This window comes from Suricata suricatta, chromosome 3 (genome assembly GCF_006229205.1).
Source record: "Suricata suricatta isolate VVHF042 chromosome 3, meerkat_22Aug2017_6uvM2_HiC, whole genome shotgun sequence".
Lineage (NCBI taxonomy): Eukaryota > Metazoa > Chordata > Mammalia > Carnivora > Herpestidae > Suricata > Suricata suricatta.
The window spans coordinates 99,921,780-99,935,787 of NC_043702.1; the positions used below are offsets into that span (position 1 = coordinate 99,921,780).

Consider the following 14,008-nt stretch of genomic DNA (forward strand, 5'->3'; position numbering starts at 1 on the left):
TCCATTGGCCTCACTCACAGTGCTTGAAAAACAAGAAAAGCTAGATTTTAAATAGATCAGGACACCCTCTGCACCATCAGGCCCTGGCTGGAGCTGCCAGGGACAGACACAGGGTGGATTCAGATTCACAGAAGTCAATTTCTTTTTTTTTTTTAATGTTTTATTTATTTTTGATACAGAGAGAGACAGAGCATGAGAGGGGGAGGGGCAGAGAGAGAAGGAGACACAGAACTGGAAGCAGGCTCCAGGCTCTGAGCTAGCTGTCAGCACAGAGCCTGATGCGGGGCTGGAACCCACGAATGTGAGATCTGACCTGAGCCGAAGTCAGAGGTTTAACTGACTGAGCCACCCAGGCGCCCCAGAAGTCAATTTCTAAACGTCTACAAACACAGCAGGTCATCTGAAGGGTCCTCTCTCTTTAAATTAGCTCTGGGTGCCCTGAGTGGCTCAGTTAAGCAGCTGACTCTTGGTTTCTGCTCAAGTCAGGATCCCACGGTTCAGTCTGTGAGTTGGAGCCTTACATTGGGCTTCATGCTGGCAGTGCAGAAGACTTGGGATTTTCTCTCTCCTTCTCTCTCTCTGCCCCTCCCCACTCATTTTCTCTCTCTCTCTCTCTGTCTCTCTCTCTCAAAATAAATAAATAAACTTTAAAAATTAAGTAACTCTGACGGAGGCCTGTTTCATTTACCATGTTACTGAATGAGCTGATGTAGCATTGTTCTCATTTCTAACACAGTGTTTGCAGAATATGGATGGTATTAACATAATTCTTATGACTATGGCATTCCCAGGTCATTGGACGCTCTGGAATTAGACAGTATAAGTGTTATAGTTTAACTTAATTGGTCCACTAAACTTCGACATGACCGAGAGACCTCTGAAACATTAAAAATCATTTCTATATGCTATGAGCTGAGATAAGCAATCTGTACAACTAACCTTTAATTCGTTTCAATAAATGCCCCTTGGCTTTAAACACAATAAAGAAACAAACAGAAAAACCAACCGCCACTCCCATTCAATGATTAATCATGGGGAACTGACACTTGGGAGAGCGTCTGTTCTTTATTTTGTTTGTTTCTTTTTAACTTATGTTACTTGGCTTATAAAACTCTTTGCTGATCAAACGTTTCTAAATTTTACAAACCCAAAATAAAGTATCTGTGCATGGCAAAAACAAGTAAAAAAACAGCAACAAACATCTCATTTAATTCTCCAAACACCCGAAGGAGGGTTCTGTCTTTCACAGAAAGCGCAGGCTGAAAACAGGGTCAGTAAGCTGGGAGAGAACAGAGAGCTAGAACCATCAATGTGGGTGGTTCCCAGCTTTTCATCTGCCCCCAGTTCTAAGAAAGGATAATGAATGGTGTCATCCAAAGTGGTGTTACCAAGAAGGGGCAAGACTTCATTAACCTTGACACCACATGCCGGCTGTGTTGATGGATGAAAGCAAGGAGCTGTCTAATGCTTCTTATGGCTGCACAGAGTCCATGTTTGTAAGTTACGGCAGGACAACGTGATACCCACCTGGGAAGTAACAGACGGTTATTCCTACTTCATTCCTTACTCGCCAAAACAAACACCACAGTGTCAAAGACTTGGAACAAACATTTTTTAAAAACAGGTGAATAAATTAAAATCTTGAGGTAGAGGTGCTTCCTAAATGGGATATGAAGAATGGGACAAAAAGAATTAAGACAAAATCCAATAACCTGGCCCCACACATACAAAAACCTTTTTTTAATGTTGATTTGTTTTGAGAGAGAGAGAGCATGAGCGGAGGAGGGGCAGAGGGAGAGGGAGACAGACTCCATGTGGTCACTGCGGAGCCCCGTGTGATGCAGGGCTTGAACCCAGGAACTGCGAGATCACGACCTGAGCCAGCATTGTGAGTTGGACACTCAACCGAATGAGCCACCCAGGCTCCCCGTGATTCCATAAAAATTTACAAAAACCTATACTGTGTAAAAGAAAGAACAACTAAACAAATGAATGAAAAATGAATCAACAAAAATATGGAAAACTATTTATAACAAATTATCCCAAATATGCAAAGAGCCCATACAAATAAGGATAAAAAGCCCACTTGAAAAATAGGCATATACAACATGAAAGCAAACAGAATAGTTAATAACTAAGTAACATAAAATATATATAAATATCTCTTCAGAGGCACCCGGACAGTTTGGTCAGTGGAGGATATGACTCCTTATCTCGGGACTGTGAGTTCAATCTCATACTGGGCAGAGAGATTACTTAAAAAACCACATTAAAAAACAAAATACATATTCAATATCGACGATGTGACTATTACAACAGGAATACCTTATGCTTTCCCCATTACTTGAAGTGGGTTTTTCAGTAGGTTTTGGGGGGTGGGATAGAGGGTGTGTACATGCACACACAAGCAGGGGTGATAGAGGGAGAGAGACAGAGAATCTTAAGCAGGCTCCATGCAAAGTGCAGAACCCAAAGCAGGGCTCGATCCCACAGCACTGGGATAATGACCTGAGCCAAAAATCGAGAGCTGGATGCTCAAGTGACTGAGCCACTCAGTTGCCCCTCCTCTAAGGTTTTTAAGGTTAAAAGGTTTGGGCAAAGATATAGAAGAATGGACCTTCTTCATCCATGCAAAGCAGTCACCTACTCCAGGCACTGAACTAGGAGCAGCACGGCAAGGCAGGATGGCAGGGTCTATTAAACTCTGTACGGGCAACCATATTTCCAGGTATTTTTCCTACAGATGTTCTCACCCCTGCTTAAGCACAAAGATACACATACATGAAAGTTCAGTGACGTGCTGGGTAGAATTATTTTAAAAAATGAAAATATGGGTGCTTGGGTGGCTCAGTTGGTAAAGCGTCCAAACTCATGGCTCCGCTCAGGTCATGGTCTCGATTTCGTCAGATCGAGCCCCACAGAGGGCTCTGCACTGACAGACGGATTCTGTCTCCCTCTCTCTCTGCCCCTCCTCCACTCACTGTCTCTCTCAAAATAAATAAAATAGACTTTAAAAAAATGGAAACAAGCCAGATGTTCCTCAACAGAACAAATTATGTGACATTCATAAAATGGACTGTAACTAGTAAAGATCAACTTTTAGTTTTCCAATATACCTACATGAAAACACTGAGAATATTTTGCTTGGGGGGGGGAATTGCAAGTTGCTGAGAAGAGCTATAATATGATCCCATTTCTCTTAACAAAAAAGGGGCATACATATTTCTATAAGTCTCTATGCATATGCGTCTATGTAATTAGGCATATGTGGGTTAACACGTGACTAAGAAAAATCTGGGAATTTGGATTATGGAAAACTGTCTAGTGTACAAATTTGTTTGGTCTTCTATTTTACAGTAAGTGTGTGCCGCTTTTACATTTAAAAAAAGGGCAGGGGGAAGAAAGCATTAAAAAAAAAAATGTAAGGAGCAGTTGGCTTGCTCAGTTTATATACCCAAACTTCAAGCTAAAACTTAATCTGGAAAGAAAACTTCAGCTATGGAGAAACTTAAAACAAGTAATCCTTTCCCTCATTCCTTAAATTCAAAGTCACTGGGGTTGCCTGGATGGCTCAGTCAGTCAAGTGTCATGATCTCATGGTTTGTGAGTTTGAGCCCCATTGTAGGGCTCTGTGCTGACAGCCCAGAGCCTGGAGCCTGCTTCAGATTCCGTGTCTCTTTCTCTCTTTGCCCCTCCCCCTGCTCTCTCTTTCTCTCTCTCTCTCTCAAAAATAAACATTAAAAAAAATTAAGGGGACACCTGCGTGGCTGAGTTAAGCATCCGACTTCGGCTCAAGTCACCATCTCATCACGGTTTGTGAGTTGGAGCCCCGCCTCAGGCTCTGTGCTGACAGCTCAGAACACAGAACCTGCTTCAGATTCTGTGTCTCCCTCTCTCTCTCTAATGTTTTAATAAACATTAAAAAAATTTTTTAATAAATATAAGTCACTGATATAACTGGGGACAACGGGACACATAACTGTGCTTACTACTTGCCAGACCCTCATTGCTCACTTAATTCTCAAGGCAACACAAAAATGAGACCATCTATCTCCATTCCACAGGTGAGGAAACTGAGGCTTCTAGAGATTAAGGGACTCCCCAGCAGAAGCTGGTCAGAAAGGCAGCTGCCATTCGTTCTCGTTCTGGGAGCTGGAAGACCAGACTTCCCCGCCCTGAGCTCTTATCTCCCCGGGCTATTCCCTCAGGTCACTGAGGGTGGGTACAGAGCGTGGGGGAGGGGGGAAGGGGACTGATTAGGCTTCCTGCCAAAGGACAAGTCGTCTACCCCCTTCCATTCCTTCAGCTGTCTCCTCTCCAAGTGTCACACACTCATTCATCCTCAGAACTGCGTGAGGAGTACCTAGTGACAGGCACCCTCCCGGAAGTGTCCAGAAGAGAATCCTTCCTTGTAGGAAGTCCCAGGCCAGGAAAAACCCCACGTCTCCCATTGGTTATCACACCACTGCTCAACCACTCCCCAGGCTTGCCTAACTGCAGGAGACAGGAGAGGGAAGCAGATTGGGCCTCTCTCAGCCTATCTGTAAAATGGGAAGCCTACATTTTGGGAGAATTATTCAAAAGAGAATATCAGAAAGACTTTGTAAATCCTACAGTGCTAAACAAAGTATCACACTAAAGGCTGAGGTCCTGCACAAAGCTTGACAGGGTTGAGGATCCAAGCAGAGCGACCCTCACTCAACACAACAAGTGACATCATTTAGGGAGGGGTCCAATGCCTTTTGGAATCACAAAATTAAAGACAGTATTTCAACAGCCTCTGTAGGAAATGTCTCCTCCAGGTTATGTCTATTATCTGGCTGTACAGTGAATGTAGAACAGAAAGTTCAGCAGGCCTTCCTGCCTTGAATCTGTCCGAAAGATCCCCCCTTGCAATTCTTCGCTCTAGAACCAACCGGTGCTCATCTCTGAATCACTATAAGGGTAATGGGCTCAGTCATTACGCATCTGACCTCAGCTCAGGTCATGATCTCATGGTCTGTAAGTCTGAGTCCCACTTCAGGTGAACATGAGCCCCGCCTTCTCTCTCCCTCTCCATCTACCCTTGTGAGAGTCTCTGTCTGTCCCTCACTCACTTGTACCCTCTCTCTCCCAAAAAAAAAAAAAGAATTAGGGTAAACAGGTTTCCATTAATGGCCAATATGTGAGTGCTTAACTATGTGCCAGACACCATTTTCAAGGCTCTATGGGCATTAACCCATTTTATCCACACAGCAGCAGTTTCTTTATAGGGATTTTTTTTTAATGTTTTATTTATTTTTGATACAGAGAGAGAGAGAGAGAGAGAGAGAGAGAGAGAGCATGAGAGGGGGAGGGGCAGAGAGAGAAGGAGACACAGAACTAGAAGCAGGCTCCAGGCTCTGAGCTGGCTGTCAACATAGAGCCTGACGCAGGGCTCGAACCCATGAACATGAGATCTGACCTGAGCCGAAGTTGGAGGCTTAACCGACTGGGCCACCCAGGCGCCCCTCTTTATAGCGATTTTATTTCCTCCATTTTACAAATGAGGATTGAAGGCACTGAGAGGTTAAGTAACTTGCCCAATTAAATGGCTCAGCCTTTACAAGGCAACTGGAGAACTTGGCCGTCTGGTCCACCCTCCCTGTCTACCCCTCCAGCCCCCTCCAGCTGTATCATTCAAGCTCTTCTTTGTGTTCCCCAAACCTTAGTTATCCTAAACCACTTGGAGTTCTTTGGAAAGACACCATGCTTAAATGCACCCCACCCCACCCCACCCCACCCCTGCGCACAAGCACACACGTGCGCGCGCGCGCACACACACACACACACACACACACACACTTCATTCTTGCCTTCGCTTGTGGCTTTACTTTCTTCTCACCAAACCACCCTCTCATTCCAAAGGACAGGAAGTTCATTCATGAATGAATGAAAGTAAGATTCCTGCAAAAATCTATGACAATGTTTAAGATTCAAGAGTTCTTGGTAAGGAAACACCAAAAGCTTTCTCCATAACAAGCCATTCTTGCAAAGCTGTTCCTTATCTCCAAGCCAGAATTCCCCACACAAATCGCCTGGAGTTCTGTTTTCGGCTGTTCCCCCCCTACTCCTCCCCCACCTCTGTTCCCCCCGACCCCTCCCCCACTACACACTTTTACCCCTCCCTTCCAGCTCCAGCCTTCAGGAAAGATCTGGCCACTAACAGAAAGGTTGATCTGGGACTTTGCAGACCTCCATGCAACAGCTGTCCACCCATTTCTTGGAAATCCATGTCCAAGGAAGAGGACACACATTGTTTTACAAATCATGTTTTACCATATATAAAATCAGGTATTAGGCTTGGTGATAAGACACCCATATGTAACACACTGCCTTGACACTACACTGAGAAATGTGGTTTCAGAAAACTTTAAAAACAACTTAACAAGGAAGCAGATATGGCTTGGCCTTAGAAATAGTACAGCCAGGGCACCTGGGTGGCTCAGTCTGTTAAGCGTCTGACTTCAGCACAGGTCATGATCTCACGGTTTGTGGGTTCAAGCCCCGCATCAGGCTCTGTGCTGACAGCCTGGGGCCTGTCTTCGGATTCTGTCTCTCTCTCTCTGCCCTTCCCCTGCTCATGCTGTCTCTCTTTCTCTCTCTCTCAAATATAAACAAATATAAAAAATTTAAAAAAAAAAAAGAAATAGTACAACAGACATCATAGAGACAACCTAATGGACTTAAATACCATTACTAGCAGGACACTTGGCTGGCTCAGTAGCAAGAGCAGGTGACTCTTGATCTCAGGGTTGTGAGTTTGAGCCCCATGTTGGGTGTAAAGATTACTTAAAAAAAATAAATTTTCTTAAATTAGAAACAAAATACATTAATATGCAACTTTTCAATTAACCAAAAAGGTTTTAAATGACGCATCAAAATATTGTTTTTAACTGAATCAGTGACCATTTGTCATATGACATAGAAGTATAGGCTATTTTAAGAGACGCTGAAAAAGATATTCGTTTCAGCATTGTTAATAACAGCAACAAGGAGAGGAGAGAAAAATAAAATGGAAATTAAATCATGCCTATTCTGTTTAATGTTCTAAATATCGAGAGAGCCCTTACTTCAGTATCACAGGCACTGAGCTTAATGCCAGGGACACAACACTTAAAAAAAGAAAGACATGGCTCTGCTCTCAGAATTTCCACTCTAGCATGGGAGACAGACGCTTAAAAAAAAAAAAAAAAAAGAAAGAAAAAAAAATTGTATAATTTTCTTCAAGCAGTTATGCCACTATGCTATCTTAAATAACAAGAAATAGTGAAATAATTTGCAGACATTTTAAATGACGTTAAAGAGACTCTAATGATGTAAAATATTACAAGAAGGGGGCACCTGGGTGGCTCAGTCAGTTAAGCATCTGGCTTCAGCTCAGGTCATGATCTCAGGGTTCGTGGGTTCGAGCCCCGCCTCAGGCTCTGTGCTGACAGCTCAGAGCCTGGAACCTGCTTCAGATTCTGGGTCTCCCTCTCTCTCTGCCCCTCCCCTGCTCACACTGTCTCTCTCTGTCTCTCAAAAATAAATTTTAAAAAAACATAAAAAAAGAGAAAATATTGCAAGAAGAGTATTTAATATAATCAAGAAACAATTTCATAAAGTATATCATCACATCGATGTGGAAAACAAAAAGGTGTATACCAAGGAGATTCAGTGGTTATAAAATCCATCTGTAAGAATATGTTTGGGAGTAGCTAAGAAAAATGATTAAAGGGACTTCTACACTCAAAGAGGGAAACAATTTCCAAGCCACAATAATTAGTTCACTGTGAAATGGGGCAAGAATCAATGAATGTCTGGACTACGGGACAAACCCCTACACAAAGGCAAGGCGTTGTTTCTGGACTAATGCTCTAGAACATGGCTTTTTTAAATGTTTCCAAAGTGGCATTTTAAGCCAGTGAGAAGACTAGGCAATAACTAGTAGGTTAACTATCTAGAAAAATAAACAAAGTTAGACCTTTATAATCACATCCTAAATTCCATATGCAACATTACAGTATAAATCTCACCAGTAAAGCTGAAAAAATACATATATGCTAAGTGATAATAATCCAAAAATCATTAACGTCTAATAACTAAGTTTCAAAAAATATTCCAAATATGTTTCAGTGTTCAATTTAGAAGCTATGAAACAAAGTTTAGGAACCTACGAAGAGATTTGGGGTGGGTGGGCATTCTCAGCATAGAAGAAAAACTGTTTTAAGAGACCAAAAGATTTTACAATAGACATTTCAAATAAATGTTTACACAGAAAAAAAAAATCATGTCATAGATCTCACAAAGTAAATATAAGCATCACACAATAAATATAGTTAAATGGCCAGCAACCATCGAGGAAAAATGTTTGCAACGTATAGCAACTAAAAGTTAATACTTTTCATATACGATGTGCTCTTAAAATCAGTAAGACATAAACATCCCAATAGAAAAAGGACAAAGAACGTAAGCGTAATTGATGGAGAACTGTAAAAGATCAAGAAACCTATTTTGCAATATCTGACCACACCGACTGACGGATACCAGCGTATGATAACCACAGTGACAGAAACTGTGCTTTAAGATCTAGGTTTCACTACTCAGATGAAGAGCCACAATGGCCCATATTGGGAGAGACAGAGAAACGTGTAAACTGGGACACTTTGCTGAGAAGGCTTCCATCCAGTAACCCTACTTCAAAGGTAATTTATTAATGTTTTTTTAATCAACATTTCACAAAAAAAGATAGCAACTGAAAGCCAAGTGTCCATTCCATGAAACTGGTCAAAGCAACATACCTAAACGTGTGATATTATGCAACCGGTACAAAAATCTCAAAGCATTTCGAATGAAATGCGAAAACCTCATAAATCTAGTAACTGAAAAGGAGACACATTCTGGAGCAGGGTCAGGTGGTAAAAGGTGCATCCACAAATACAGGTAGAAATCGGGTTAGCGGGGGTTCTCCGAGGAAAGTAGGAGGTGTCACCTTTTTTTCCTTCTCATTTTCTTCCTCTGCTTGTCTAAATCATCCACATTGTTTACCAGGAGCATGTGTTATGTTAATAATCAGGAAATATGCAACTTAAAAACCAGGAAAACGCAACTTAAAATATATCTAAAGTAAATATACCAAACTGACACAGGACAGTAAGACCACGTGGCAACTCTTTTCCCCTCTTTTAACTTTTCTGGGCTGAGCAAAGGAGAAACTCTTTTAAAAAGGCCTGGTATGCAGACTGCCAAACATGGTCCAAAGTTGGCTGATTCGAGGGGGGAGGGGTGGAGGGAGGGCAGGGAAGACAGGGCGGGGGCCAGGCGCACACCCAGTTTCTCACACAGGGTACTCTCGGCTTTGCAGGACGCAGGACAAGGCCGGAGCAGGTCCAGCCTCAGAGCTCGATGCTCTGGGAACAGGAGCCGATTTCTTCAGGCCACCTCTAGACAGAGAAGCAGAGGCCCAGACAAGAAAGCGAAGGTACCCAAGTAGTAGCACTTGACCTTCTCTGAAAGAGAAACGAAAATGGCAGAAGCCATGCCACAGACAAGCACACAGGTATCCTTCCCCATGGCCACATCCCATGCTAACTGAGTTTGGGCTTGGCAACCAGCTGGGGCTGTGAGCCAGTCACGGGGACAGGCATGCCCTTCCACTGGGTCATGTCGACCATGGCAGGGGGCACAGGGCCACCTGCTAGCGTGCTCCAGGCCAGAAGCTGGCAAGCGCTGTATTTCCACCCCTGACTGGCTCTCCAAGCTTTCCAGAAAGCAGGCAGCAAACTGCTATGGCACAGCAGCAACCCCGCAGGACAGTCGCCACGTGCCCCTGCCCCTCTGCTGTCCCCACTTGGAAACACAGGGTCGATGAGTCCACCTGAATCCAGGATGTCTAGGAAGTGGCCCAGGAAGGAATCCGATAAACACACACAGAGGCTCACAGAGAAACCACAAAACCGCCACCTGTTAGGACAGTGATCCGCGCGTCCTGATAAAGGCAATCAGTAGCTCAACGGCCATTATCACACTGGACGCCTGAAACAACCTCATTCCTCTGAAATGTCACAAAATCATGCGTCTCAGTTTATTTACACGCAAAACACGGAGGCGCAGAAACAGCGAAGGCAGCTCAAAGTCAGAGAGCTGAGACTGAGGCTGCAAAGCCCACACCACTTCTCCAGGACACGGTGTGTCGTCCTGTCACCAGCAGCACACGGGGCCTCTGCCTGGCACCCATGGAGTCTGGCCTCCTTCCCGCCATGGCCTGCTGTGGCTCCAGAAAGGACAGCAGACCTAGGACACCTAGCATGCTCCATCCACGTCCAGAAAAGGACATTGGCTGCGGTCACAGCGAGCAGTGATTACACCAGTGGCTGCTGATCACTGAGCACCTGCTCCACGGAGGCCGTGCACAAGAAGCCGTACGTACCCCACAGTAGCCTGCAGCTGGCCTGCGCGACATCACAGCTGCTGCGCCCACTCCGCAGATGAAAACCCGGAGGCTCGGCGCAGTCCATGCAATCTGTCTGATCCAACAGCCTTTACCCCACCGCGACAAGGTAAGGAAGCTGACACCACATCCCTTCGGGGAGGTCACCCCCCCCCTCCCGCCCCTAAGGCTCTGCCCCGGCCCCACGTTCCAGCCACTACCTTGGTTGAGATAGGTCAGGGTCTCCTCGTGCAGCTTCACGGCCGGGGATGTGGCAGCACACAGCACGTACTGCAGGGGCGGCAGGCGGGCCTCGTTCTCGGGGGACAGCTGGGGCTCCTCTTGTTTGAAGATGGGCAGGGCGAGCACGTCGCTGCAACACATGGGAGGGGGCCGTCAGGCACGGGGCCCCGGGGAGCACAAGGGAAGCCCAAGGTCCAAGACACGGCCTCGACGGACAGGTGGATCCCGCCCAGGGCAGCGCAGCGCAAGGCAGGGTGCTGGCTCAGCTTCCCGCACCCGCTGGGAGAGGTGGGTTTGGAGAGGAGGGTTTCAAACCGAGTAACCCAGGCCCTGAGGATGCTACTTTGCCCCCAACGGCCCTCCAGGGATTTACAGAATCAAATCAAGGAGGCAAAAATGCAAACCTATCTACTATCTACAAATTACAGAAATCTCTGTGACAAAGGGACCAGCTGGGCAATGGGGTGATCTGTGAACCAGGTTTCCACCCACAAGAGGCTGCTCCTTAGGGAGTCTTGCTTGCAGTTAGCATAAGAATCTGAGCAAAACTTGTAACTTTTTAAGTCAACGATTCTATTCGCCAGCGGCTACAACCCTGTCCTTAGGGCTCCGTAAACTATGCAAATGTGTAGGACTAGCATTTCACTCACTCAGGTGACACCCTGCCACCACCACTCTTCAATTTAAAAAAAAGACAGCTACCTCATAATTTTAAGGGTCATTCTAGTACTCCCTAATTGCAAAACAAGGAGGAAAAACCTCGGTTTTAATTCCGTTTGAAGATGCTCAGAAATTCTTTTCCCCCACCTCTGCACAAAACTCCCTACCATATCCAAAAAAAAAACCAAAAAAAAAACAAACAAAAAAAAAACAACCCACCTCCCATCAGCCTAGGACTTGTATCTAGACGTACGATTTAAATGCCCTCGAGAGGGAAAAAGAAATTTTTGAGTTCACAAATGACCTGTGAGCAGGAGAGGCTTTGTTTTAAGATCTCTAAATCACCAGCAGCTTAGAAACCGGGGCCAAGAAAGCACTGGTGCCCTTATCTTGATAACCCTCCTCCCTCTGAGCGTCCCGGGTTATGCATCCCATCCCCTGACCCCACTTCACCATATAAACCTCGGAGTCACAGTTACAATCTGCTCCTCATAGACACAATAAACCAACAGTCTCTGAAACACAAACCCAGCACACGCCCCAGCAAGGTTCAAGTCTGGCTCAGGGCACACCCGGAAACCGTCCTGTGCGGGGTCCTCCCCAAAGACAGGCGTGCAGCGCTGTCCCGGCCCTCCCAACACTGCACCTTGCTTTTGCCAGATTGGTGCACACTCCCAGCCCAAGCGGGTTATCTAGGAACACAGGAGAAGGAGGCTGGCCTGCTCACCCCGGGATTGCATAATGTCATGTTTGCCCAGACCGTGTTAAGTTAATAATCCATGGGCTGCTGCCTTTAAATTAAAAAAAAAAAAAAAAAAAAAAAAAGGAAGAAGAAAAGGCAGGAGTGGTAAGAACCATCACTCAACAGTAACTTGTTTCAAGCCTGGCATTCTTATTTGCCAAGAAATAAAAGTCACGAGAACATCAAACAGAAAAAGGAAGAAAGGAGTAAGGGCCGCTACCCCGGTAAGGTCAAACAACTTGCAGAAGCTCTGCAGCATGAGAAGACGACCAAAAATAAAATATAAAAACCAAGGAAAAGGACAAGACGCTCACTCTGGAGTTGCGGGAACCGCACTGACCGTCACCTTGGCCTTCACTGAGGTCAGCCTCTATAAGCGTGAAAACCCAGGCTCCCAAGAAGTGAACTAAAAATATAAAAAATAAATACCATGGACCAAATGCTTCTTTATCCATAGCCCCCAAATGACCCCAGAAGCCAATATGGCTTTGTGGCACCCTTCACCCTAATTCCCACCCCACCTCCGGACCCCCAGTACTATGCCAAAATCCTTAAAAGGTACCTAAGGAATTCCACAGACCCAATTTCCATCTCAGTAGCTCAAGAGCCTCCTAAACAAGGGGAGAATTATTCCCTAATAGGATGACATTTTAAGTATCCAGGAAGTTTTTCACATTTCATCAAGGTCACCTTCAAACTCATTTTTAAGATATGGCAACATATTTAAAGGCCACAAACTAAAAATCAGGCAAAACACCCTAACTGTAACCACATCGCACAGTACAATAAAAAGTTCATACAGGTGAGTGGATACAATTTTTCAGGGTCTGACATGCGCCCATCGGACTCCTGACAACCCCCTCACCCCAGCTTCCCTCTGATGACATCACTGTGGTCTGCTGGGAAGACATCACTCCTTATCTAAGACAGTAAGTACACTCTGCCACCTACTACCCAGATCAGTTAAACCCGATCATGTCGTTGCTTCCGGAATGGTGATGTCTTCAGAGAGCGCTACTAGACACATACTTATCAGAAGCCAGGATTCCAAATAACGTGGACTGCTAAATCCGAGTGGGAACTTCTTGGGGAGGGGGGAGGGGGAAGAGAGGGGCACTCAGAATGGCCCTCATGTCGGGGCTATCAGTGCCGGCGACTCCCTCTCCCAGGCTCTCACGACTCACTTTCTCTGAGCCCATACCAAATGCCCTTTGGGTTAAATCAGGCACATTTCATAAACTGTGACCAGGATGGAAATAAAGACAGGCTAAAGCTGGTTCAGGCGAGTTCAGAAAATGAAGTGACTGCCCATTAGTGCCCGGCCAGCTGCAGAACAGGGAAAAACAATCCTCCAGGAACCAAAGCTAACGGGGATCCTACTTCCTTAAAGGGGATGGGAGAGAACTTTGAAAAAAACAAGCACGACTTACTTGTCCCTTTGAAGAGCACTAGTCAAGTCCCTGCAGAAGAAGAAAGATTTCCATCAAGGGTCATAGAAGTGTGGACCCCAAGCCAACCAACGCAAGACCACCTGGACGGAAGGGGCCACCTGTTCGTCGGAGCCCCCGCCCGCCGGCCCGCGAGGCCGAAGTGCGGGGTCTGCCCTCGCCGCTCACTCGCCCCCGCGGCCCAAGGTGACTGGAGAGGGCGCGCGGCTCGGAGACGGACCCGGGCAGCGAGGGGCAAAGAGAAGGGGACCAGATGTCCCCGCGATGGGCACCGGGCCGACGGCAGCAAGTTTCCTCCCTCTTCCCACGCGAGCGTGGACGGGAGAGCCGGGGTAAGGCGGGCGGGCCGGGCGGCTGCGGCAGCAGGTGTGCGCTCCGCGCCCGCCGGGGTCGTCAAGGCGGGGCCGGTCCACCCGGGGTCTGTCGGTCCGTCCCTACGCGGGGCCCTGGCGACGCCTCTCCCAGCCCCCGAAGGGCGGACAGCGG

General features: G+C 46.1%; 1 protein-coding gene across 1 annotated transcript in view; it reads right to left on the reverse strand.

Moving 5' to 3' along the window:
* TFCP2L1 (transcription factor CP2 like 1) overlaps positions 1–14,008 on the reverse strand; it is a 53,474-nt gene that overhangs the window by 38,927 nt on the left and 539 nt on the right. The window contains exons 2-3 of the mRNA XM_029933331.1: positions 13,505–13,534; positions 10,651–10,802 (exon numbers count right to left, since the gene is read on the reverse strand). Of these exons, the coding sequence (XP_029789191.1) occupies positions 10,651–10,802; positions 13,505–13,534 (182 nt within the window). The remainder of the gene's footprint in view (positions 1–10,650; positions 10,803–13,504; positions 13,535–14,008) is intronic.